Source organism: Pithys albifrons, chromosome 7 (genome assembly GCF_047495875.1).
Source record: "Pithys albifrons albifrons isolate INPA30051 chromosome 7, PitAlb_v1, whole genome shotgun sequence".
NCBI classification, from domain to species: domain Eukaryota; kingdom Metazoa; phylum Chordata; class Aves; order Passeriformes; family Thamnophilidae; genus Pithys; species Pithys albifrons.
In genome coordinates, this window is record NC_092464.1 from 21,135,094 (window position 1) to 21,162,428 (window position 27,335).

The window sequence follows — 27,335 nt, forward strand, 5'->3', positions numbered from 1 at the left end:
AACCACAACCATACAAACCAGTCCATAGAGAAAGAAATCAAGGGCGGTTTCTCACCAGTATGAAGGATATTCATGAAAATATTCTATTCTTAAAATAAAACAACACAGAAGCTGAAAATACAGCTCTCTCAAGAGAAATTGCTCTTCTTCACATTCCTCCTTAGAGCAGAGTGGTCTCAAAATGCACATCAAAAATCAGATTTATTAAATTTCATAACTTCTTCAAAGTTTCACCACAGCGTATTGAACAGGCTTTAATTCTGCAAGTAAAAGGACTTTTTGCTTTACAGCTATTAAAAACGGTTTACATATTTAAAATTAAACTATTTTATTATTTGGCCCAGAATGACATGAATGACATGGTGGTTTTCGGCTCATTAAGAAAGTGGAATATTTTTCCTTTTGGGTTAAATATCTTGAAAATTTTTGGCAGCAGTGCAAAAATTAATTTCTTCACAAAGTTTAATTTGTAAGTTTCTCGTGAGGGAACCCAAAACTTGCAGCATCATCAGTTCTGAGCACAGTTAAGCTAAGCAAGAATCCTAAGTGCCATTAATAGCTACACTTGGAAATAGAAATGTGAGACACTGCACAGCAGGGTTTTGTTTCTTAAGACCAGCTTCAAAAAAGGGACATAACTTTAGCCTGCTCCAAATCTTGTCTAATTTTGCAGCTTACCTTGCATTCCTTTGCTTCCTTCTAAGTGACAGGCAACATCATCCAATTCATCCTGCAGTGCCATAGAGCTTTACTCAAGGTTTCTTGCTGGGGTGGAATACTTAAGTGGGGCTTCATAACCCTCCCCATCCCAAAGCTGCCTTGGTGGTATTGCTCGTAAAGGCTACAGATCAGAACAAGTTGGATGGCATTTCCACTGGCACAGCTCTCCTGACTCCCAGAGTTCTCTAGCTCTGAGCTTCTCAGGGGGAAGAGCAGGAGCAGACACAGCATCATCTGTTTTCCTCTCAGCAATAAGAGTGTGTGAAATCTGATGGACAGAAGCTTTCAAGGTCCTTCCTAAAGCTGTCAGCTTGGAAACAAGATTTCAATATGCAACTATCAGTGTACAGTGGCCTATATGAGCTGTCTAAGAAACTCAAAGCACACATCAGCCAATAGTTCTGTGAATGCTGGAAGTCCATGCTCTGTACTTCTGAGCTGTTCTATCCTCCAATGGAATAAATTGAGATCAGCTTTTGTCTGTATTCAGCTGGCTCACTTTCAAGAACCAGAACTGCCTGGGTTATACCCACATCTGTAGGGCATATTCCTTTCACTCATACACCACCTTGAAAACTGGGTTAAGGAAAGAGGATGCCTATGCAGATAACATCAAATTCCAGCATAAAAGAAAACTATTTCAAATTATATGTTCTGCCTAGATTTAAATTCACTGCCCACAAAGAGGGAGATCAAGAAGACATGACAAAGAATTTGAAAACCTCCATGCTCAGCAGAAGACCAAAGACTTACCAGATATTTGAAGAGATGCAGTAATGGGAAGAAATAAAATCAGGGGAAAGTAGACAGACATGGCCAAATATTTCACTTCGTTCTCCTCTTCAACTCTAATTGATGCTGAAGACCAAATCAGTGCCTTGCAAAAGAACCCCTCTGCACTGAAGCAGATTAACAAATCCTTTTTAAGACTCAACAGATACAAGGAAGTTCTGAGCTTCAAATAAGGAACTGTGTCATGTCACATGAGTAATTTTGAAATAATACATTGATGAATAACTTTGCTTTCTAAGCCAGTTTCTCTACTGTGTAAAAGTTTTCCATGGAAATATGAGATCTAACAGGTAACATTTTAGTGAGGATTTTTAAGACATACCTTGTAAGTCAAAATCATTATCTGTATATATATATTTTGTAATATATATCTATAATAATATAATATAGATAGATAAATATATAATACATAATCATATGTTACAAAAAGGTGACATATCCCTTTTCCAGGAATAAATGAAAAAAGTAAAATATAAAAGAAAGACTGGTCTATATCAATTAAAAAAAACAACAGAGGGCAATGCAGTACTGTGAAAAATTGGCTGGGACACCATGCCAATCAAGTAGCTATGACCTTGGAATCAGAGTGAACCGGAATTTCCCATGTGTGCAATTCCACCAAAATGAGAAAAGCTGTAGAAAATAGGATCTGTGTTCTTCAGGAGACATCTGTTCCTTCTTTTGCTCCATTCCTGACTATATGCAGGAGCAATGTACCCAACTGACAGCAATGACTGAAAAAAATTGGAAAAGAAACCATGCAATTCTAGGAAGAAGAGAACCTGTAACTGTAAAAGGCTGGATTTTCAATTATTGCTAGTGAGGAAAACTAAACTAATAAGGAATACTGCCACATTTTTCAACCTACTAGTCTGAAAGTTTGTACTTCCTAAACTGCACACCCTTCAGGCATTCTGACAAAATTCTGATGTTTACTTTGAAAAACCTCTCTCTCTGATAGGCAAAAAAGCTAGAAAACATACAGTGCAGGGAAGAGAAAAGGCAGTCCTGTAGAAGCTTTATATCTATTTTTGTTTATGGACTTGAAAAATTTCATTTCCCATATCTTCAGGAGAGGTTGGTGTGTGATACCTTCCCCAATATTGCATTTGCAGCAAAATTGCTGCTGTTGCATGCAAGGAAAACCCTGGACACCCACACGAAGATGTGGGATCTTGTTTCTATTACTCTGACTCAGACATAGATGAATGATCCACTGGGTTTAAAAAGGTGCACAGGGAATTACAGCAGAACAGAACTGTAACAGTGAGAGAGAACAGCGGGATCTGAAGGCCAGAAGGCACCGCTAGCCCAAAGGCATGTAAAGAATGGGAGCCTGAGAAAGACGCTGAGACTTGAAAAAAGTGGAAGAGAGGGCTGCTCCACAAAGCAGTAGACGGTCAATTACTCAGTAAGTTAGGATGCATATGCAAGGATGGCTGCACTGAGTCTGAAGTCAAGCATTCTGGTACTCCCCAATGTGGGATTGCTCTGCAACCTCAGTTTCACAGCTTTCTTTGCTTCTTTGTTCAGGAGCTCCAGATAAGCAGATGGAAAAAAATACTCTGATTTATTATTTAGACAGAGGAAATGTGCCTTGTGGTTCTGCTGAATGCAACATCTCAGGATCTCCCAAGCTACCAGGTGACAATAAGTAAATGGAAAAAGAAACTGAAGAAAGATCAGTGTTCAGTGAAGGACTGGTATCAACAACATGTCGAGAAAAGCTGTAAAAGACTAAAACATACTACAGCCAGCTTTATCTCAGTGTTTGTAACTTTGAGCAGATAGCATCATAGCCCACAAAGTGAGAAAGAAAACCAGAGGACTGCAAAGATGTGGTCCAGGATCTGCCCCTTGGCAAGGCACAGCCTGACATTTTAGAAGTGGCAAGGAACAAAGGCTGCTGGGTTTTGTGTTGAGTCAGCATTGTTCCTTGGGCATTCTCTGCTCCCAGGCAGGAAGTTACACTCACAGCGTGCAGATTCACCACCTTTCTTCTGAAGTCCGAATTTTTTTGGACAAAAGGGGAAACGAGAACTAAACTTAAGGGTATCAAGAAATGTGGCAATGTGCCAAGAGACAAAACCTCACTCTCTATTGAATATTGCTATAAGGTCATTCCTCAGCAGCCCACAGAAATGCACAGGGGAGTCCATCCATAATTAATTTTCAATAACACTTATATTAAAATTGTAGTTTTGTGATCTATCATCGTGCTGTAACTTGATAGAAGATTTCAATCCAGAATTCCCACTTATAGCACAGTTTCCAACAGTAAAGATTTTTAAAAAAAAACCCACCAAAACAAACATACTCTAAACCTCAGTAGAAATATTCTAGCTGAAAAAAGTGAACAACTTCTCCATTTCTCTAGACAGACTCAAACATACTGAAAGAACAATATAAAGCCCCTTGCATTTTCACACTGTATTTTCATGCTAAATAATCAACTTTTTTTGCTTTCATTTATTTAAACCACTGACCAAACATAAGAAATCTTGTCAGCATCACATCGTGGATATGAATTATTAGTGATCAGTAAAAAATTTAATTTGCCTTTCTATCAATCACTTATGCTTTATCTTATTTATCAAGAATTACCTTCCTTGTTTTTACAGCAAGAATATTTCAGAAAAGCAAGAACCCAATTACACTCTCATGCAGCCTGAAACCTCCCCTAAGTAGTGGCGTCTATTCAGGAGACAAAATATGAGATCACGAGAGCAACAGCTCAGTTCTAAGACAATGGATCGATCCCACTAGGAATAGCAGTATGTAGTAGAAAATAGTTGAAAGAGTTAGTGAAAGATCAGAGTACATGAAGTATCAAATGATATTGCATCCATAAGAATATGAATCATTTCCAGTAAGACACACTTCCTTTTTCAGTCAAATAGAGCAACATAATTTCCTCATCTCAGTTCCTAGGTAAAAGCCTTCCATTTACTCTTATGTTAATTAATATTGTTTAAAGTCATCAAACTTGTTTGTTTCTCCACCTTCCATTCAAAAATTGCTACTAGAGTTGGTGTATAAAGTATCAGTGCTCATCTCCTTCTTATTACATGAAACTGTAATGATTTCCTGTGTTGTAAATGCCATTGCTTCTTTGCTTTAGCTTTTTAATGGGAAATTTGCTTCAATTCCATTGGATTGAAATAGGAGGGACAGTAAGCCATGCAGCTTAAATTTCCTCCTCTTCTGAACATTTTTCAAGTCTTTTTCACTCATGCACTTTCTAAAATGAGTAGGCTAAGTAGCTAACTTCTTATTTGGAATTCTCTCTCTTTTTTTCTGCACCTATTTGGACAGGAAAGCAGAACTGACACGGCATTTCATAGAGGCAGCTACACCTACTGCCAGCTATTAACGAGCATGGCATTTTTAATTCACATCAACTGAAAGATGATGCCGGATTTCAGGCAGTATAAATGGGTGAATGAGCTCAGGATTATCCAGACTCCAGTAGCTGGATTCTCTCCCTGATACTTTTTTGCAATGTACCTGGTAAGTATAGCAAAGAATAAGAAATGAGACATCTCAATTTTTACCTTCTTTCCAACCACACCTTTGCATATGTATATATATGGGATGATGGGACAAAATGTTATCTGGAAGAATAGCTCAGTGTGGAGGCCCAAAACAGGACTGATCTTCTTTTGGGTAGAGACTGCACTTGTTTGTTCAACAGCCAGCACACTGAGGCTGGGATTCCAGTCAGGGTGCCTTGGCCTTTCCTTCTCCCTTTCACATACCTTCCTACCTGGCACCACTTCTCCATGTAACTGAAATGACATTATCCTTAACATCATGAACCAACCAGTCAGGAGCTTTCTAGCACATGAGACACATCAGGTGGCATAAAGAACCATTAGGGGTACTACTCCTTGAAAAGACATGCTTAAACAATCATGCATTGAAAATGAAAACAGCAGTAGGAACAGAGCTAGGAAATAACTAGGAGAAAGGGAGCAGAGCCAGAGAAAAGTAGTTCCAGGACAAATTTTCCCATCTTACCTACATATGTGTGTAACTTAAGATTTTCACTAAATCGCTCAACTCACATTTATGTTTTGACTTTAAGCAGATAATCCTGGGAAAGATGCAGGAAAAAATAGTTAATGAAATACTTGATCAAAACTTTTGATGAAGTATCTCCACAGTGGTATCATCTCCTTGTTCACTTTATCCTCTTACAGTGTCTTAATACAGACAAAACTATAAAATGAAAAACTATTTAAAAATCAAAGCTAGTTACTTTTTATTTCACAGAGGAAAATCTGAAACCACAAAATAAAAAATTGCAAACCTTTGTATGCAAGCGAGGAATCATGCATGATTAACATTTTAGAGGATTTACAAAATTAGGCATATAAACTCTATACTGGGGAATGTAAGACTTCCATAATTAGTAGTTGACCTAGCCATTTTAGAAAGTAACTGAAACGAGTAGTAACTATTACATAAGTAAAGCTAAATTGTTCTTGACTTGCTTGTTCTTGCAGCACACACTCTACAAACCTATGCTGCCATAGAAGAGCAGAACCAAGTGCAATCACCACAACAGCTACCCAGCGCTCCCAGGAACCTTCAGACCACATACAGGCAACATTCCTCCTCCTCCTCAGTAACTGTTTTCCTGATAAGAAGGAAGTTTAGCCATGACCTTCATCGCCTCACCCACAAAACCCCTTTGTGGCAAGCCAAACCTCTGCCAGTTAACTTCAACCACACTTCTCCATTCCAGAGGCCTGCCCCCAGATTTCACCTGATTAAATTCTAGAATATATAAACTACAATGACTAAATACTTTATTCTCTGTATTGTGTGAAATTGTGGGAAGTGAAACATCATAAAGGTGTTTTTTCCCCACATAATTCAAAGAGCATGTGTACAAATACAAATAAGTCATCTAGTAACTATGCCTGTAGTTAAATCCCTAGAAACACATGAAAGATGGTAGAATTAGAGAGATGTTTCCTGAATAGGTTTGACCATTTGTTTATTAGCATATTGAAATAAATCTGATGCAGAAATTTCAAATCTTACGAGCATTCCTCAAGTGTCTATCTACATTTTACTTCCTTTATTGCATCCATTTCTACTGTTCCATTTAATAATTAGTCATCTATCTCTTTTCTTAAGACACACACTCACCAGTGTGCTCATCAAATCCCGAGATCTGAAATCTGACACCTTATACAATATCTACAAAAGAAAGTAACTGCTGTATATAACATAACACACACACTGGAGCAGGCTGCTACAGCAATTGTACGTGAGAAAATACCTTTGGCTTAATTCTAGTTGCATAATTTTAATAAAACAAGGCACATCTTATTTTATTACATTACATTTTATATTACACATTACATTACATTACATTACAGTGTTGCATGTTCATTTCGTTCTATGTTGGTCACAAGATCCTTTGTGTCACTAGTTTCAGGAACTGCATCACTATTAAAATACAAATTGTTCTCAAAGCTGTCATTTGTTGGCAAGCGATTCTTTCTTCTTTTGTAGAAGAGATAGCGGGCCAGGCCACTGCCAGCTACCAGAAGGACAACAATAGCTATAATTCCTGTTTTACCATGAGTCAGGGTAAGAGCCTTCTTATCCTTTGTCATTGCTGAAGACAAATACAAACAAATGAAGAGGATGTTACATAGTCTTTATCTGATTACTGGAAAAATTTTCTTAAGAATGCATGATGTTTTAAGCAAAAGCATTTACTTTGTTTCAAAATAACAAGAGACAAAGATATCAACATAAAACACTTTGATTTTAAATCGCTTAAATTGCATGCTATATCACAAATTACTATTTTTTTTAAATCTACATTTGTACAATAAATGTATATTGCATAATAGCACATACCACTAGGAAACAGTATGCTCCTAGGAAAGAGATATGGTACTTGGGTATATTGGGAAGTGTAAGAGACATAGTACAGAGCAGGATTTGCTCTGTCGATGATCTTACATGGGACTAGTTTTTTTCTACTTGCATGGTAATAATCTTACCCGTTGCAGGTATTTCAGCTGGTGGCATTCCAGTCGTTGGCAGTGTTTCAGTTGCTGGCACTTGAAAATATTAAAAAAAGCATTATGTTTTTATATTATTGCATTATTAATTTCTACTTTATTTATTTATTTATTTTTCTGTGTTTTGAACGTACTGAAAGTTATGCTCAGGTAAATATATGGTAATACAAGGCATTAAATACCGCAAATACCTGGGGTTTGTTCATACAAAGTTATATACACCTAAGGCATAGCACAATGGTCTATTGAATTCTGGTCTCATAGACATTTATTTACACTGGCAGAAAAGTAGAAACATCAAAAACTCCAGAGACTGATCCAGTCATCAGAATAAAAATACAAGAAAATCTATACAGCACCTTCAGGATAGACATGGTCGAACATAATCCTCAATGTAATTACAAATTCTTGCAGTACTTGCCACTTGAACATAGCAAGTGCAATAAATTTAGTTTACAAAGATACTTTAATGGCTTACCTATTTAGACACTTGAAATCACTCATGAATTTCAAAGTGTCTTAGCAGATATCACATCCAAACTATCACATGCAACTAATGAGTAGCATCCAATGTCTGCAACTCATTCATTTGGACTGCAAAAATCTGGCTTGCTGGGAAAACTGGACCATTGTTAAATCAATGTATCATGTTTCACTCTGAAAAAGGTGAGCTCAGGAATTCAAATTATTTTTACTATTTACATCTTCTCTGTAGCGCTGCCCAGAACAGAGGCAGTGTGGACCAAATGAAACACAGAATGTTCCCACTGAACATCAGGAAATGTCTTTTCACTGTGAGGGTGACTGAGTGCTGGCACAGACTGCCCAGGGAGGGAGGCTGTGAATTTCTGTCCTTAGTTATATTCAAAACATATATGTGGACACAGATCAGGGTCATTGGCTCAAGGTATCCCTGCTTAGCAGGGGGTCGGACCAAATGACCTCCAGAAGTCCCTTCCAACCTCAACTGTTCTGTGGTTCTGGGGTTTTCTGAAGATACCTTATGTCCAAAAGCACAATGTAAAAAAGAGTCTCAGAAACTCAAGAAGGACTAGGAAGAAACAATTAACATTATGTAAACCTGGAAAATAATCCTTTGGTTGCATTGCTTAATTTGGACTAGTAGATGAGGTGGTGTTGGGTCAAAGGTTGGACTTGATGATCTTAGAGGTCTCTTATAACCTAGTTGATTCTGTGATTTGACTGGACAATTTTTGGAATATAATAACACAGACATTTCTTCCTTGTTCTTGCACCAAGAATGATTGATTGATAAAGTTTGGTATAGCAGTGATAATGTATAGTATGACATTGGTTTTGAGTTTGGTATGAGGGGACTGCATGCTAAACCTACCTACAAGTTAAACAGGCAGTATATTCAGGGATATGAATCTGCTATTCCTGAAAAGTGAAAGTGAGATGCCATGAACATAACAAAAAATCACAGAACCATAGAATGGTTTGAGTTGGAAGGGACCTTAAAGATCAGTTATTTCCAAGCCCCCTGCCATAGACAGGGACACCTTCCATTAGACCAGGTTTCTCAAAGCCCCACCCAACCCAGCCTTGAACGCTTCCACAGATGGGGCATCCCCAACTTCTCTGGACAACCTGTTCCAGTGCCTCACCACCCTCATGGTGAATAATTTCTTGCTAATATTTGATATAGATCTACCCTCTTTCAGTTTAAAGCCATTATTCCTTGTCCTATCAATACAGGCCTTTGTAAAAAGTTCCTCTACAACTTTCTTATGGTACCTTTAGGTACTGGAAGGTGCTCTAAGGCGTCCCTGGAGCCCTCTCTTCTCCAGGCTGAGTACCTCTTGACTTACAAATAAAGCTAGATAGTTTATGGAGTAGACTTTCTACAGAATTTTAAATTACTATGGTAAAAATTACCTCAATAAATGGAACAGAAAATAGCATCTATTCAATGTCAAGGTTTCAGTTACGATTTTGTGCTTCAGACTCTTGAGAAAACAGTGCATAACCAGCCATAGTAAAACCATGCTTCCAACACCCCATTTATTAGTCTGTATTTATTTAAAAATTTGTTTAAATTCTACAAATGGAGCATTGCCATAGTTATGCAAAACTGTGCCAGAAAAGCTACATTTCTGTGACAGTGTACTACTAGATTGTGTCCTGTTCTTGAGTGAATGACTACATAGCCCTTGCAGTGACACTGGCATACGGCTGACTCCATGGCATCCCAGTTCAGTAAGCTAGACTGGCTGAAGCCAATCCTAGAAAAAAATAACTAGCTTTCATCTGCTTCAGCTCTTTGAAATGGCTCAGCATCAAAATGGGTGAATGGCTGTACCAGCACAAACAGTTGAATTGAATGGTAAAAAAAAAGAGTGGTGGTGTTGATTTTAACACTTGTTACCTACATCAGTGAATATTCTGGATAGAGAATGAAAATAAAGTGCCCTTTTATTTCAATCACAATGCAAAGAGACAGATAAATAGGTTCTGAATGGGTGATTATATCTGACAGTTTGCAGTATTTCCTGTAGAAGATACAGTCATCATTACAAGCATTTGAGTAAGTAAAAATAATTTTGTATGAAAGCACATTTATAGTAAGGATAGCAGAATTTCTCTCATTTCCAGCAGTGTAGAGGAAGTGTGTGTATTTCAGCTACTACATGCATTTCACTCTTCTCAGAAAACCTTAGTAAGAGATTTTGATATTGCAATATATGCAGAAAGAAATTACAATGATGCCTTTTAGGAACACGTACACACTAGATGTTCCTACTCTCAAATTTGCACATTCAGTTATTTCAGGACACTTTCAGTTTAGCACATGCAAACTATGCTCACTGCTTTGCTTGTCATCCATTCATCTTTTCACAATAGGAGAACACAGAGACAAAAGATCCCAAACTGTTAATTAATTTGCAGTTTATAAATATTCAATTCACAGAAACACTGCTTCATACTCAGAAAATGCATGCATGCACATCAGACTGCCAGAGGGAAATAATGAAAATGTACTCCCTGGGGCGAGCGGAGGGAATGCCCTAAGGAATGTGTTTTCATGTAGATGAGACAAATTTCTGTATGCAAGGCATGGTACTTACACTGTGATTATTCAACTATTATCAATACAGAACATGAAAACTTGTTAAATGCATACAGTTAAGATAAAAATGCAGTCTTTTAAAAGCAGTTCTGAAGGGACTGGAGGAGCACTAGTCAGAACTTCACCTTCTGACAAGAGTTATTCTTTTTGTTGGCATGCAAATGGGCATCTCTTGGCATTTATAAAAACTCAAAACAGCCAGCCAAAATGCATTGTGTAAGCTTGTAATGGCCCTCTACTAATACTACATACATAAAACAAAATCATAAATGCAGCATTACCTTTTGGCTTTTTACAAACATAGCCTTTGTAGGAAGAGCAATAGATATTGTTCCAGTACCCAGAGTCTGCATACATTTCTACACAGTGCTCATTTTCTTGAGGAGAAGGTTCTCCTACATTCCAGTTCACAAAATTCACTGCGGTGTTGTCTAGCCACAGCCATTCTCCTAATTAAAAAACCCAGTTAATATGTTAAAAAAGAGAGTATTAATTTCCATATTGACATCTTCACATGCTCCACTTTTATTGCCTTCCTGAGAAATTTACTTGTCACTACTTTTGGAGACAGGCCACTAGACCATTTGCATTCTTACTCTGACACAACAGGTTACCCCTAAGTTTTTATGCAAATGATACAACATTGATTTTTGGAAAATGGCAGGCCAATGTGGTTTATGATGTTACAAAGGCAAGGCAGTTTAAAGAAGTATCTCTCACAATTTATGCAATGGTGTGAGGTCAATTATTTACTCAGTTAATAGAAGGAACTGATGTCAAAACATACCTTCACCAACCAGAATGCTCTTTATATCAGTAATTTGTAGGGATATTTTGTGTTACTCTTTTCAAAGCCCCACACTGAAGTCTTTCTAAGTGCAATTTTCTTCCCCTTTTTTTTCTTTTTTTTGTTTTGTTTCTGCTCCTTTCCACAAGCTTTACACACACAATTTTCCTTTTTAGAGATCTGCTTCAAAACTCTTGTGATCACTGTTGTTCAGTTATGCTGGGACGGTCTCTTTCTTCCTTTCTTTCTTCCTTCTTTTCTTCCTTCCTTTCTTCCTTTCTATAGTGCTATTTATTTAGAATAAATGTCCCCCTTGGAACTCTAAGTTGTACTCAAATTTTTAGACTCAGCATAAAAGCTGTATTTTGTTTTCTTATAAGATTATACATATTTTGTGTGTTTGTTTGTTTTTAAATTTCTGCAACGCTTTCTGTCAGGATATGGCATCTAGATACATGCATGAAGATACGAAATTTAGTAATCATTATCTAATGAAATAATGAAGAACTAAAGCAGCTCTTGTGTTCATGTGGCATTGCTCTAAGAACTATATTGCTCTGTCATGCCAGTATGGTGATTCCAAAGACTAGAGGTGATGTTACCCCCCTTATTCTGTATCTCAAAAAATGAAGTATCTCATTGAAAAGTACATGCATCCAGGGCCTCTTTAATTTTAGAACCATGGCTCAACTCCCAGTATAGTCCTGTCTGTATTCTGCTATATGCACCTTTGTGCCTTACTTTGTTATTAATTACTTCTCTTCCTCTAAGATGAAGTTTCTGTGGCTTGTCTTTCTTTTATATATTATTGGTTATTGCTTGACTACAATTTACCAGCTTCTCCTATGAGGATAATATATTACCTTCTCAAATTTCACTATTTACCTATTACAGAATTATAATATGAAATTTTCAACCCTCATGTCAAACAGCTTGTGGCCAATATTCACGAAACAAAAAAATGTCAAAAGTAAAGAAAGTACCATCCACATTTCTGTACATTCCTGTCCAAAATGTTGATGTTTTCCCTTCAAGGGGTTCAATGCTGTAGGTCAGAAAGTTGGCTTCAGCTGAATCTTCAACTGAGACCAAAGTGGCACCTGGAAGAGAGAGAGAAGGAAAAGTCTCTAAGAGATGTAAGTTTCACAGTGAAAAGCACTGTGGATGAGGCTGTCTACCTCCTATAACGGTCAAAGTACAAATTTTGCACTTTCATGATCTTCACTCAGGCCACACAGCTCCTCATGTGCCTGGTCCCATAAATGTGTCATTGGTAGACCACTATTTTCCATTACCTCCCAAATTAAGGCAGTAATTGGATGCAACTGTCTTGTCCAACATTTGGACCATGCTTGAAATCACAAAAACACACAGCACATGTTCAGCTTTCCACAGATACGAAAAACAAGTCAGAAAGATGTGCTGGTTTAAGAAGGATACTCACCTAGTCGAAGACATTCTAAAGATGCCTGAGCCCAGTTTCTTGTAGATGAAGATTCAATGTAGTAGCAATTACCTCGGAAAGGGATCCAAGATCTGTGCCCTTCTGATTCAGGGCACTTTCCTGGAAGCTGAGGGGGCTCTGTGGGAGCTTGAACTGTTCAAAAGTTTAAAAAATATGTCACTACTACCTAACATTCATTGCCCTTTGCTTTTTGAGGTTTTTAATCTGCATGCTTATTCAATAGCAGAATAATGTGAGAATAAGCTTTGAAAAATACATCTAACATTATTAATGTCAAGTGATAACTATTCACAGTCACACTAGCCCTTTCTTAGTATGTGTTTACCCTCATTTTAAAGTTGCTCCATTCAACCTATGTAAATTTTAGTGATTTTATGTATTTGACTCTTGAAATATCATCCAGCACCTCTAAAGATTTACTGATTGGAATTACAGTGGTCAAATTCAAGTTCTTACCATCAGATTTTTTGCAAACAGAGAAGTAACTTTCATTGCAGAATCCTGTCTTCCAGGCTCCAGTAATGTCTAGATAGACACAGCCTATTTTCTGCTTTGGCTCCCCTTCAGCCCATTTGGTATACTTCATCCTCCAGTTATCAATCCATTCATAACTCCCATCAGTCTAAGAACAAAACACATCAACTGGAATGACTAAACTCTAAGCATTAACCGTTCTTTCATCAGTCAAATGTCTGCCTATGTAGTACCTTGTGCTAGAAGGTTGAGGGGTTTTTAGAAATCATTAACAAATACAAATGGCTCAATCTTTGAACTTTTTGTTGTGACAAGCAGCTATTCACTAAGAAACAAAGCAGTACAACAAATGCATTTCAGCAACAGGAATTGCAGAGTAGGTGACATTGAGTTAACTTTGAACTTCATACTTTTAACTTGGAAATAATAACAGTTAAAATAATTCATAGGAATGAAATTCTGATTACTAATTTTTGCACTGTTTCACCACAAATTTTAAGACACATAGCTTATTTTAACTTTAAGGACATTTAAAACTGTCCACATTTCCCACCACAGCTGGTGAACTGAGTGATTCATCCTGTTGATTAATGTTAGGGCGATCTTTTGGTTTTTAGGAAGTGGTGTGTCACACTCATTTGGGCTTTTTTTCATGTGCTCAGACAAATGGCATCAGTGTGGGACAAGTGTCTGTGTCAAGAAGAAAAAGCATGGCATACCAAAAGTATCAAAATATCAAGGAACTGGGAGAGGGGAGACAAAAAAAATTAAACTAGGTAAACCAATTCATTATTTGGCTAACTACCCTCAAAAATGTTGAAATAGTCATAGTAACAGCACCTTATGATATTTCTGAAAATTAGCTTTTATTATTTAGAATAAATGCTTTCCTCTGTACATTTTAAAATTTGGATTTTATATCAAATAGACCATACAAAAGAGGATGGACTTTACCTATAATCTGACAGCACACAAAAGTATTTAGCACCAATATATACACAAACAAGCTAAAGTAAAGAGAGATAATAAGTCTTTTCAGTTCCTAATTTGTCCATGAGAGAAGCAGTATCATGTTCAATCAGTTTAATGTTCTTACCACATTACTGTTAAGACCAATCCACATAGGCACCCCGTATTTTAATATCTTCAGCCACAGGAATGAATGACTGTAAGGGTCTAAGATGCTGGAAAGGTCAAATTGATTATGTTTGCAGTTTTTTCGAGCATCCTCCCATGTCATTTTGGTATGGATGAACAAATAACTGCTGTTACCATAACGGACAATGCTGGATGGGGATGAACTTGCAGAAGGCAGAAGCTCAGCATCTATAAAATAAGGGATGACAAAGACCCACATACTTGTTCAAAAGGGGATTATGATTTCACGGTGGTTGCAAATAGAAGTAAACAAAGGCCTTTCTTCTTGATTTCATATTCTCTGACATAATCAGCACTATTCATTAAGGCAGTAGTAGTAGTAAAAATCATTTACAAAGTTGTAGAAAGGAAAAGAGCTGCTTAAAGCAACCACTGATAAGCAGTAAAGGAGCATTCTGTATAGTCCTCAAGAACAGGATTACTGAAAGTATTTAGGATTAGGTCATAATTTCTTTAATAAAATATTTTTTATCAAGTGAAATGATTTGCAGAAACTGGATTGTTTTCCAGGAATATTTTTTCCCCAAGAAATTAAAAACTTCACAACATACCAGTTCTTAAAAATCAATCATATACTTAAATAGAGGTTTCCAGTGCCTTTAATCTCTTTTTTTTTTTTGGAGCTGACTTTGCTCGAGTTCAGTTCAGACGAGTTACAGTCTCACTCCAAACAGTTCATGCTACTTGTATAAACTAGCATATTCCAGAACATGTTTTGAAAGCCAGTGTATTCAGAAAATGGCAAAATCACAGAACAAATGTCATATCAAGGATCACACTAAACACACAAAGATGCAGATACAAATTCCAGCTCAGGAAGATAGCAACACAAGAGTTACTGGAAAGGGTCAAGTGAGAGCAGTGACTAACTGGACTTCTGACACATGCGACCCTTATGATCTTGCCTGAAGAACAATTTATGCATTTATCTTTATTGGAAGTGAAATGATGTTCAAATCCACACATCCAAACAATTCCCTGAAAAAAATATATAAAGTTTGACTGTGTTTTAACTAAAAAGACAAGTACCTGCATTAATTTGGCATATATATCCTCTGTTGTTATCACAACTCAGATCAGCCCACTTCCCTGCTTCCTTAATAGGATTGTTTCTCATGACAACACAATCAGCCTCGAGGCAAAAAGATATAAAATCAGTTACAAATAGCTACAAAAAGCAAATACAAAACTTCTGTCTCCCTTTTACATCTTTAGACACAAGTAATGCTGTAATTTTACTTTCATGTCTTTGTAACATTTAAGAGTGTTAGTTTTATGATGTGGAAGTTCTATTCCTCTCATACTTCACAAATTGCTTAATGTTGCGCTCTCTTGCACAACATCAGGGTGATTAAGCAGACCAGAGGAATTCCAGTATTCTCAGTCTCCAGACATACAGCATAGGAGTCATAGACAAGTTAAAGAGAAATGAGATCAATTTTTGTAAAAGACTGGTTAACTTTGCCCCTGAAAAAAACCTGGACTCTCAGTGAACAATGCAACATTTCAGACATATCAGCCTCTTGAAAATTTTGTGGTTGCAAGCTTTAAAAGCACACACAACAGCTGGAACTGCTCCTGCCCAAAGGTAGCCATTTATCAGTCAGTACCACTCTCACAATGACATTTCAACTTCTCTGACATGGAGACAATACCTAGAACCAAGATTAGCACATATTAAACAAACATTGATGAATGTAAAAACCTGCATGTGTACAAACGATTTTGTGCAATGAAGCATCCATATTTGGTTTATTCTATTTACTTTTTTGCTTTTTTTCTGTACAGAAGGAGATGCACAGATAACACTTCACTTGGCAGTGGAAAACATTGAGATTTAAATCTTTCAAACTGAGCAGTTGCATAGTATTTTCTATTACCTATGATGACATTTTTAGCTAAGATCAAGGCAACTTAAAAAAAAATCTGAAATTTATATAATAGGGACTTCATAATTTTTTATGTAAGACTTCATAGAAATCTTACTACTTTACATAAAAGGAGAAAAACATGTATTTTTCCTTTCACAAGTAACATTTTATAGATGTTTGCTTTTGAACTCCAAATTCCCCCCAATTTTCTCCCTCCTTTAGAGATAAGAAGTCAAGAGGTGCTACCTTATAAAACAGGAAAAAGAGCATTATACATAAAAATAAAATTTCTATATTGAAAATGCCATCCAGGACAACTAGAGCTAGTACTACAATGTGCTGAAGTTCCACAGTACAGAACTATCTAATTATGTAAGATCAGAGAGAGGAACTTTAGATCAGTTTGTTTGACAGGGAAATAGGGGAAGTGATTTTCTAGTGGTTTTGTTTTTCCTTTTTTTTTTCTTGTAATAACTGTATGGCTGTCTTTTTATAGACTCATGTCCTTTCTGCAAAAGTGACTGACAAAATTTGCTTATTTGCTTCTATATAAGACACCCCTCTTTGAGAGGAATGTTTGTAAGTGCCTCCTTACAAACAACATGCCAACAGAGAAACCTGCAAAGTTCAGACGCAACTCCTGCCTTCATGGACACAAAGAACTGAAAACTGAAGTAAGTCGTTGTACGAGCACTTCACAGATCCTATCACCAGCTAATGCAGCAACTACACAAGGGCTTAAAACCATTCACTCTATGTGGATTTATATCTGAGAGGTATAAAAGCAAGAAAGTAGCAAGCCAAGCAGCAACATGTTTGAAATCACAAAAAATGCACAAATCTAACCTGAAGCAAACTGGGTGTTGGTCTCTTCTCCCTAGTAACAAGTGATAGGATAAGATAAATGGCCTCAAGATGTGCCAATTATTTGGCACAACTAGATGAGATATTAGGAAAAATTTCATCATTAAACCAGTTGTCAAGCATTGGAACAGGCTGCCCACGAAAAAGTGGTTGAGTCACCATCCCTGGAGGTATTTAAACAATGTGTATATGTGGTAATTAGGGACATGGTTTAGTGATGGGCTTGGCAGTGCTGGGTTAAGGAGCGAACTCATTGATCTTAGAAGTCTTTTCAAACTCAAATGATTCTATGATTCTATAAAATCAAATTTCAGTGAACAATTTGTGATTGTTATTTACCTGGCCATCATATGAGTATAAACCCCCATGGCCCGACGGGAAGCCTTTGGCCCAGTTTGTAAAGTAAACTCCTGTTCCTTCTGTCCAGAGGAACCTCTTTTCATGATTTATGTCATTTAATCCAATCCACGTATCAGTAACAAAATCTTTCATATGGAAGGTAAGGAAAGCTAGAGTTAAAAAAAGGCAAAGAGGAATTATTTTAATGAAGGACAAATGAAATATTTGGCCTCAGTGAGATTAGTGATATTAAATACTTTTTCTGCAATATGCAACATGCCATTGTTGGCAACACAAACAGGTAAAGATGAAAAGGAGGTGACTTTTGAGTTTGATGAACAGGGAACCAGATATTTAACTTTGGCTTTGGGCAAAATACTTCAGCTAAGTATCTAACCTGGTAGCGGGATGAATCCCAAAAGCAGGACAGAAGTATTTTTCATAATGTCACAAGAAACTTTTGAATCATATTCCCATAATTGACTGAGAAATATACAGCCATGGGGATCACATACATTTTTTATAATCCCACTAGAGTGTTTTTTCCGCAATGATACCGAACAGCAACACTGAGCAACTCCATTTGTGTATCTGCACAAGTTGTGCTGTCCTTGAACAATGAGGATATTTCCTCCCTCCCTGGATGCCTGGGCAATGGGCTGCACTGCCTCAGCAGGGAGCAGAATGCACAAGCAACAGGTTTCAATTGAATCTCAACAAAACCAGCAAATCAACTATCACAGCTCTGCACAGTCCAGGAAGGTGCTTGTGTGTCTTACTAACATGGCTAGCTCACAAATAGAGCAGCCTAGGTCAGCTGACATTCATCAACCCACTAATCCACAATACATCAAATATTTTGATGAAGTGAACATATCATGGTTTTTGCCAACTGCTACAGTTATTGTTATGAGGTTTTTTCCTCTAAAAATAGATCAATTTTCATCTGCTCTGTTAATCATCCACCTTCCCTTAGTATTTTTAAATGAATGCAACTTACTCTTCCAGGAATGAAACCTGTAGATTTCTTTGCCATTGTTGTTCTGCCAGAAACTGGAACAAGAACTCAAGCCTTTATTGCCTGCATTTCCAGCAATTACAATAGTTTTGTTCTGGTATCTTTATTGCTCATTTCCTTTTTACCTAGAATTCAAGTCCTGTGCATGAACTAACCACCTGAAATCTGTACTGCAGAAATTGCATTGGATAAACATTTAAGTGTGTTTGAAAAATGAAATTTTGCTTCTTCATCTCTTCACAAGTGGAAAACATAAGTAGTACTAAGTTTGTACCATTTAAATTTAAATTATTTAATTGCTCAGACTACAAAGCAGACTTGTTTTACAAGGGTTGATTTTTTTGTTATGCTCTTTTGAGTTCACAAACAGTATGTGTTCTGCAACATCCCTTTCTTGTCACTGTAACATAAACCAGTATTTAAAGAAAAAAAAAATTATTAACATCTATATCTATTAAGGTCTTCCTCAGTTTTTAGTTTGAACATGCGCCATGTTTATTCATGCATGAGGTAACTTCCCTCTGCTCATCTCCCAGAGCCATGGGTGCAGCTCCTATGTTCATTAAAATAAGGTCCCCTAATGAAAAGAGTGACACATCTATGTGCTGAGTTCTGGGTACATGTATGAGCAATCAAACCTCTTCCAAGTGCCCAGAGACAAGTCCTGATCCTAAAGATTTTCTGCTATTTAATAGGAAAGCCAATGCAGGAAGTTAATGCCACCTAGTGAAACAATATTGTTTGGAATGAAAATTGCTGGATCTAGCTGGCATCATTTGTAAGCAGAAAAAACACTACTTTGCTGCCAGGACAATTTACACACAGATATATATATATATAAGCCAACATGAAAATTTGACAGATTCAGGTGAAGACCTCATTTTAAATTCCTAAAAATGATATGTTTTGGAACAGAAATCAGATCTGCAGTCATTATTCAGACCAGTTCATATTCACACAAATAGAACAGCCAACCTGTAAAGATTAAATGTCATCTAATTTAGTTGCTACAAAACAGTACACAGTACCTTGCACTTGTTCATTAGGAATAGTGGCCAGATTTCCTCCTAAGTTCATGCAAGCTGTTCGTGCAGCATGCCAAGTGGCACGTTCCTCTTCTGTAGATCCAAATATTTTGTAACACTGAAATGTGAACAAATTCTCTATATTATCTTTACTCCAATATCCCTCACAACTGAAAACTGCTGCTTTAAATAAAGCAGGATGGAGAAAAGGCAGTAAAATAATCCATTTATCTGGAAAAAACATCTTCAATTTAAAATTAGCTTTTTGTGCTGGTCCTGGTTCTTTATAAAATTAGAGGTCTCAATAAAGTGTTTTGCCCAACAAAACACACAACAGATTTGATCTGAAATCCCTAGAAAATAAGTAAAACCTGACTTTTTATAGACAGTCAGCTAACAGTGCTATTATGCGTTACTGATACCAGTCTGCCCAATTGTTAATTTGACTGTATAAAGCATACCATGTCAAGAAGGTTAAGGAAGACAAAATACAGTCTGTAAAAAGCATTATGGTTTGGTTAAAAACCATCCAGAAATCAATACTTCAGGAATTTGGACTAAACTCTTTAAGAAATATATACCAAAATATTTGAAGAGCTGACTAAAGAATGTCTTTCATTGACTGCAACTGAATATGCTTCACTAGAAGCATCAAAAAAGCACCTTTCCTGCAAAACAGTAGACAGGCAAGGAAAGAAAAGCATGTGTTTACTAGCTCTCTGCAAAAAATAATATTTTGCTCTAATAAGAAACAATATCAATAAATAATTCCCTTGTTTTCTGTTTAATGCTTTGCCAAGCATCCAGCATGCACTGTATTTGTTATGGTACCTTATTATGAAAAGAAAGCCAGGTTGGTTGACATCCTTTTGGAGTTGAAATTGTTGTTGGAGGAACAGTTGAATTAATGGAACTGTTGTGCCTTTCACATATGTAGGGATTTGGATAACCACAGTTTATATCATTCCAATATCCTGAATGCAAGATAAATGGGGAACTGTATGACACCACACTGCTGGTTAAATGGAAATAAATTTCACTCATTCTCACACAAAGTGCTTTTAATTGAAAGATAAGATCAAATCTGAATTTCTCAGTTTATTATCCCTCGATATTAGTGTCTAGGAAAAATATGCCACTTTATACCCACTGTAATTAAAGATGTTAAAAGCTTTGTAGAATCAGGTACTAGAAATATAAATTTTATAGTGGCATATTAGGTCAATTTTAATAAAAAATATAAAACAACAATCACAACCACAGACTTCTATCAAAGCTTCTCCTTGCTAGGCTTTAGGTAAGCACAAGAGTGCAAAACTATTAAGTCCTGAAAGTAAAACTATGCTGTACCACTATAACTTTTTGCAGAAGAGCAAAAAAAAGCAGCGGGGGGAAAGGGTGCCTCTCAAAAGAAAAAGAATATTTTGACACAAACACACCAACAATGAAATTCATTAAAAACCATACAAAACTCACCTAAATTCTTATACATGACTACACAGTTTTCATCATTATTTGCAAAGTTAGGTTCATGAGGTGCCCATGCCAAATAATTCACTGGAGTGCCATCCATCCAGCTTAAGAAAAGCAGTCCAACAAAACATTTCTTTAACACACAAATAGAATTGCTTCCATGTTACAAAAAGTAATTTTGCAGTATGCTTAACATAGACACTCCCAATTTAAGGTGTACAAGGTTTTTTGACCAACTTGCCTCTTTGCTACTTGCACCAAACCCACTCTCCGTGTGTTTTGCTCACTCTGCCGTTAGATATGCTGAAACTGTTACAACTGCTAGGATAATACTCAAGATAGCTACCTAGGCCAACGTGAAAGCCAGACATCATTTCAGCATGCGAAAGCCCAGGTGCTCACCATTTCCACCAAGGCATACATTCCCTGTGCCTATTGCAGTGATTAAAGTTATTATTCGTAACTGGTAAAATGTTTGATCTTGCCCCTGCACAGGGGAAAAGGGCATGACAAACTACCTGTGGGGAAATTCCTGTGATAATGTCCTCACCTCCAAATGAAATACAAACATTGAAAAAGCTGTACATCCATGTAGATTAGACAATGAAGAACAAAATCATAACCAGGCAAATTATTAGAAGACATATTTCTGTTGGTCTACAAGTGATAGAAATGCCCATGTTCATCCTTCAGGCACATACACAAGGTACTTAAAAGAATTTTCATCTTAAGGCCCTTATAAAACCAACGAAAGGCCGCTTAGGATGGCAGAAAAGAATAGTTTTAGCTACCAAAAGTCTTATATATTTACAGTTGGGCCATCTATTTATATTTTCAATATAAGTCACAATAAAGGAAACCAGAATTCATGAATAAAAATTTAAAATACAATAACTGCAGTGTAATTTTTCTGATAGCTTTGGGTGAATTCTCTTTAGGAAACATGCAGCATTACTCCTGGATTATCTAAAGCTAAATTAATTCAGAATTAAACCTCTTGAGAATACAATCATATTTAAATTAAGACGCAAAACTTAGGTCATACCTACCTTGTACGTTGGTCAATACTCAGTTGTAAACCAATGAAATATGCATCCTTTGTGCCATTTATCAATATCTAGAATGCAAAAATTAAAATTGTATAAATGTCCTATTTCGTAAGAGAAATCTATTATGTTAATAATGAGTAATATACCTCTGACTTAAAGAGGATACGAACTGGTATATTCTCTAGCTTCAACATTTAAGTTAAAGCAGCTCACAGCTGACAGTCCACAGTCAAACTTCACCACTAGCCAAAAGGTGTAGTCATTGTATGAACACATCTAACAGTTGTACTTGAAAGTCACTGAAATCAGCACATCTTGCACAGTCTCTGCAGTGGAAATCATCTGATAAATTTCTTTCCAAGGGACAAGCCTTCCTGAATTTGGATATAAATTGGTATAGACCTATGTGTCATCTCACTGTCAATCTTCAGTGAGCTCAGGAAATATTCTGTGTAGTTCAAATATGACTTTTAGGCACTTTCCTGATTAAAAGGAAGTTGGCCTCAAGATAGCATAAAAAGGCAAGCAACTCCAGAGATATAGAAAATATGGTTTCAAAGCTTCTTTTCATGGCATTATCAAGGCCTCATTTTGTTCTTTCTGTATAATGATATTTTTCCAAGAAGAAGAAGGAGGCAAACGAGCAAACTTGAGAACCAAAAGGAGGCTGTTGGGTAGACTATATTGCAGATACACATATAAGATCTAAAGTCAATGTTCGGAGTGTTGCATGTAAGTCAGTTCCTGGTTTGATATACTATGTATGATATCTTACGTTTTTCTGCTGATAAACTTCACCTCCAGTTAACTCATTCACCTTAGAGTCATAGCTCACCAGTGTAATACTTTTTGCTAAAATGAAGGCACAGATCCCTTTAAGTAAGCATTACTATCTACCTCAGCACATTAGGAGTTACAGTAGATACAACATGGAGTAATGACAACATTGAATAGGGGAAGAAGATATGATCTATTTAATGCTTATTGTGCTCATTCTATATAAAAAAAAAACAAAATATAAACAAAAACTGTCCTCATCTATGAAAAATTTGACTTGACTTTGTTCTTCATACTAATCTGGCTTAGTGTTACTGCAATTTCACTATCAAAACTTGTAGGGAGAATACTGTGGTGAAAAGGATTTGTGCCCATGCTCACTTGTTTTGGATGGTTTATTCCATAGTATTAATGATTTTTCTTACATATCTCCAGAGGAACTTTCTTTCACTTTCACTCTCAATGACAGCAAGGTCTCCAAAGTTCTTTTTGCAGAACTCCCGACCTTTTTCCATAGGTGCAGTCTCTGTGCTGAAATAGTATTGTCTGTCTTCATGCAAAATCCAACCATCCTCAGTAGTCTGGAATTCTGTAAGATAATTGCCAAGCTGACTATATGGTTCCTGAGATACAAGACATCCTCCCAGAGTAAAATTTTTAAAGTGCTTTTGAACACATGCACACACAAATAACAACACCAGTTAACACTTACTTGGTGCAGGAGATTCTGTTGGTTCAGGCTTTACACTTGCCCCTGTAAGAAAAAAGTATTTATGATGGTTGTAAACTTTCTGCTGTAAAAGAAAATATTTACTGCAACTGATAGGCACGTCTCAATTTAAAGATGGTTACCAATGAATTTAACACCAAAAAGTAAAGGAACTAAGTAGCTTAAATCTCTTGTTTTTAGTACACTGTTCAATTTTAAAGATATAATCGTATTCCCTGAGACTATTCCTTGTGTGCAAGGTATTATAAATATCTTGAACTTTACCTGAATCAGTTTGTTTTTTTTAACTCATGCATGCAGTAAGCCTTATGTCCCAAAGCATTAACTCCGTTAAGACAGTTGTATCTCCTGACTCCTCTATCTCCCCCTTCCTCCTTTCCCCAGGTCACTAATGAATTGTGGCTTCAGCCAGAGGCAGCAGGAATGTAGGCTGGGTTATCATGCAATGTGGTGCCGTAGCTACTACAGAATGGGGTTCTTTCCATCTGTCCCTTGTTGAGAGTAACTTCTCCCTGGATCTTAAAAATTTCCCTAGATAAAATTTCACTGGAAAAGATCCCAAGAAATTAAGTGATCCTTTCTGAAAAGACAACTTCAGGCTAAAGAACTCCATTATTTGTTTTTGCTATGGCATCACAGAGATGGCTTCATTAACATCTCTGGAAAACAATTCATAATACAGAAAATCTCTGTCAGTTTAGGTTTACCAATTTATTTTGTGCTAAGATATAATCTCACAGATAATGACATGTTATAAGAAAATCTCTGCCTAAGAAATTCTTCTATCAACATAAAGCAGAGCTGATGTTTTACTGTCCATAATTTAATGTAGCATCTTTATTTTGCTGCACCCCCTTCAACATAAGAATGCAGCAAAACATTTAAACATGCACTTTCTAAAATGCTTAAATTTAGGTAGATGCACTGTTAGGGCAACTCAAGATTTTTGTAAATTATAAATTTTGTCTTAATGTCTTCAGTAAATAAAAAGCATCCAAACCAACGTCTCAAGAGAATGTAGGAAGTAAGAGACATAGAGGGAAGGAGGGAGGTAGGTGTGTAGGTAGATAGATAGATAGATAGATAGATAGATAGATAGACAGACAGACAGACAGACAGAGATGTAAATAAAGTATCTTGAAACTAGGCTCCATCCGGCAACTACACATTCTTAGATGAAAAAACAGTACTTGAGCCAAGTAAAAGAAGGAGTTTTCACACACAAAAGTATGTGAAGTGATTTGCAAATTATTTGCTAATAACTTGAAAGTCTAATGAGAAAAGAAATTCCATAATAGGATTTGTTGGAGAAGGCATAACCTTCTCTAAGTGAAATGTCAAATGTAAATGTGAATATTCAAATAACATTCCTTACTTTTCATGTATCACGTTACCCTTTCTGAAATCATAAAGTTCCCTGAGAAGCCTGAGCAGAGCATCACCAAAGGCTCTCCATAATTAAATGCTTCAAAGACATGAAAATCCTTATATCACTTTGATATTTCACATTCCACAGACGAGAATTTTTAGAAAGATAATTTGTAAGAGAATTTTATAAAAGTTTCTTTGAATTTTTTTTATTTCTTAAAGTTAGGGAGAAAAATTCAACTGAGAATCTCTTTTTATTGCAGTGATATGCAGAAGTAAGCAGCACCTTTTCTTATCTGGCAAATCCATCCATACATATAATCACAGTGCCTGTCATTCCAACGCATGCTGGAATCACCGTTGATCTCTGTACAAAGTTCAACTCCTTGATAGTTATTAGGTTCTCCAAAGCCCCAGTTTTCATATATCACCTATGACAGAAAAAGTTTTATGAAGATTCTCTTGTATGGAATTAAAATAATGGACAGAGGGAGGAGACAGCATCAAACCACAAACCTACAATTTGTTCCTACTGCCAGTTTAAAAACTTATAAAAAGAAATCAGAATCCCCTGGGTAAATGCTGAGATTTCAAACTTTTTTTTTCAGATTGCAACTGGACTGCAGCATAGATAACAGCTGCTTCTGTTCACACTTGAAAGAATACTGACATTTTTTCTGGGACCTAAATTCTGTAAAATTCGTTTAACAACAATTATGGGGCATGCTACATGTTGATATGAAATTAAGTAAATATGCAGTAAGAGTATAATAGTAGGATATTATTCAGACACAATGAAAATGTTGGCATTTTTCTCAGAAGACTATTACTGATCTTCTAATTTTCCTATGTAAAATCCAATTTCAGTTTTCTGTATTGTAAATTTCCATTAATATACCTTGACAGCCCTGCATGAAGTACACTCACATCTCCAAAGTCACTTGTTCCTACACTTTTATATCTTAAAGTGCAATAAGTCACACCGGCATTAAAAATCTGCCTTCAGCTCCATGGAATGTAGGGCATTTCAGATAATTAAGAGAGAAAAGAAAAACTAAAGATGGACTATTTCACTCAAAAAAATCCTTGCATTTATAAGGAACATCCTTTTATTCTACATGAATCTAGTTTTCTAGTTGATTCAATGCATATTTTCTTATCAAAAATCCATATTCTAGTGAAAAAAATTGAGCTGTGGAATTGCTAATCACTAGCTTTCCTAAAGAGAACCTGATTCATTAGAGGGTTATGATTAAGCATAAAATTACACAGAAACACTTATGCCACACACAATTTATAAGCATAGGGAATGCAAAATAACAGGTGTGGAAAATTAAATTACTCACTGGAGATCCATCACTCCAAGCAAAGCCATCATCAGGATTCAAGTAATATAAACCAATCCAGAAATTCTGGTGGTAATAGTTATTTTTCCTTAAAAAAAATATCAAAGTAATAAAAGTTCCATTTATTAGAAGTTTAAACATAAACACAGTACCAATCAGGGCATTACAATGTAAAATCTATCATTTACAACAGTTAAAAGAGCTTCTCTAAAAGTAGCCCTTAAGGTCTTTAGAAACACTAAAAACTAGGATGGAAATAACTTAAAATGCAACTATTTCTAGCTATTATTTTTATTTTTATACATTTACTCAGACAGATTGAAATACAGATCAAGAAAATGACCAGATCCAATCCAACTCCTCTAAATAAGGTGGCTTAATACTTTTTCATAATGGCTTGTTACCTACTGTTGCTCCATTGATCAACTCCCCATTTCCTTTGTAAAGGCACTTAACAGTTTTCAAACACAAAGTTACTCCCTGCAGCTGATTCACATTTAAAAAATAACAACAAAAGCTGATTCTTGTCTGCAAGCACACACACTTTACTGATTCATCTGAATATATTGAGTCAATTTGGAGCAATGAAGCATCTAAGACTTATTCCTTACTCTGAGTACACATCTGGGGTTGTGGTATGGTCATAGGATTTTGCAGAGCCACTGTGTTTCAGGTTTACTTTCTAGTTAGCCAGGAATGTACAGAGTCATTGAGCCTGATCCATTCAGGTCAGATTGCAAGTGTTGGCTTTTTAAGAGTATTTCACCTCATTCAGAAATCTCACACCTGCTTTCAGGGACTTATTAATGTTATTTACATTCCCTACATGTAGGAAAAATGTTAATCTGAAGTTGCTTCTGCTTTGTGACTAGTTCATAAAAATGACCAAAAAATCTAGATATTGTCCATATATATATCATGACTACTACCTTATTTGT

General features: G+C 36.3%; 2 protein-coding genes across 3 annotated transcripts in view; both read right to left on the reverse strand.

Annotated features, from left to right (window-relative positions):
* Positions 1-1,758, reverse strand: part of LOC139674096 (macrophage mannose receptor 1-like) — a 31,885-nt gene extending 30,127 nt beyond the window's left edge. The window contains exon 1 of the mRNA XM_071560245.1: positions 1,474-1,758. Coding sequence (XP_071416346.1) covers positions 1,474-1,534 — 61 coding nt within the window. The 5' untranslated portion in view covers positions 1,535-1,758. The remainder of the gene's footprint in view (positions 1-1,473) is intronic.
* A 4,546-nt stretch (positions 1,759-6,304) lies between these two features.
* Positions 6,305-27,335, reverse strand: part of LOC139674095 (macrophage mannose receptor 1-like) — a 63,554-nt gene continuing 42,523 nt past the window's right edge. For both annotated transcript variants that reach the window (XM_071560243.1, XM_071560244.1), the window contains 17 exons: positions 26,398-26,485; positions 25,338-25,482; positions 23,666-23,707; positions 23,379-23,542; positions 22,177-22,244; positions 21,131-21,231; positions 20,486-20,628; positions 19,658-19,772; positions 17,612-17,781; positions 15,567-15,669; positions 14,476-14,705; positions 13,362-13,527; positions 12,885-13,037; positions 12,424-12,540; positions 10,935-11,102; positions 7,542-7,601; positions 6,305-7,147 (listed from right to left, as the gene is read on the reverse strand). In XM_071560243.1, coding sequence (XP_071416344.1) covers positions 6,900-7,147; positions 7,542-7,601; positions 10,935-11,102; positions 12,424-12,540; positions 12,885-13,037; positions 13,362-13,527; positions 14,476-14,705; positions 15,567-15,669; positions 17,612-17,781; positions 19,658-19,772; positions 20,486-20,628; positions 21,131-21,231; positions 22,177-22,244; positions 23,379-23,542; positions 23,666-23,707; positions 25,338-25,482; positions 26,398-26,485 — 2,281 coding nt within the window. In that variant the 3' untranslated portion in view covers positions 6,305-6,899. The remainder of the gene's footprint in view (positions 7,148-7,541; positions 7,602-10,934; positions 11,103-12,423; positions 12,541-12,884; positions 13,038-13,361; positions 13,528-14,475; positions 14,706-15,566; positions 15,670-17,611; positions 17,782-19,657; positions 19,773-20,485; positions 20,629-21,130; positions 21,232-22,176; positions 22,245-23,378; positions 23,543-23,665; positions 23,708-25,337; positions 25,483-26,397; positions 26,486-27,335) is intronic.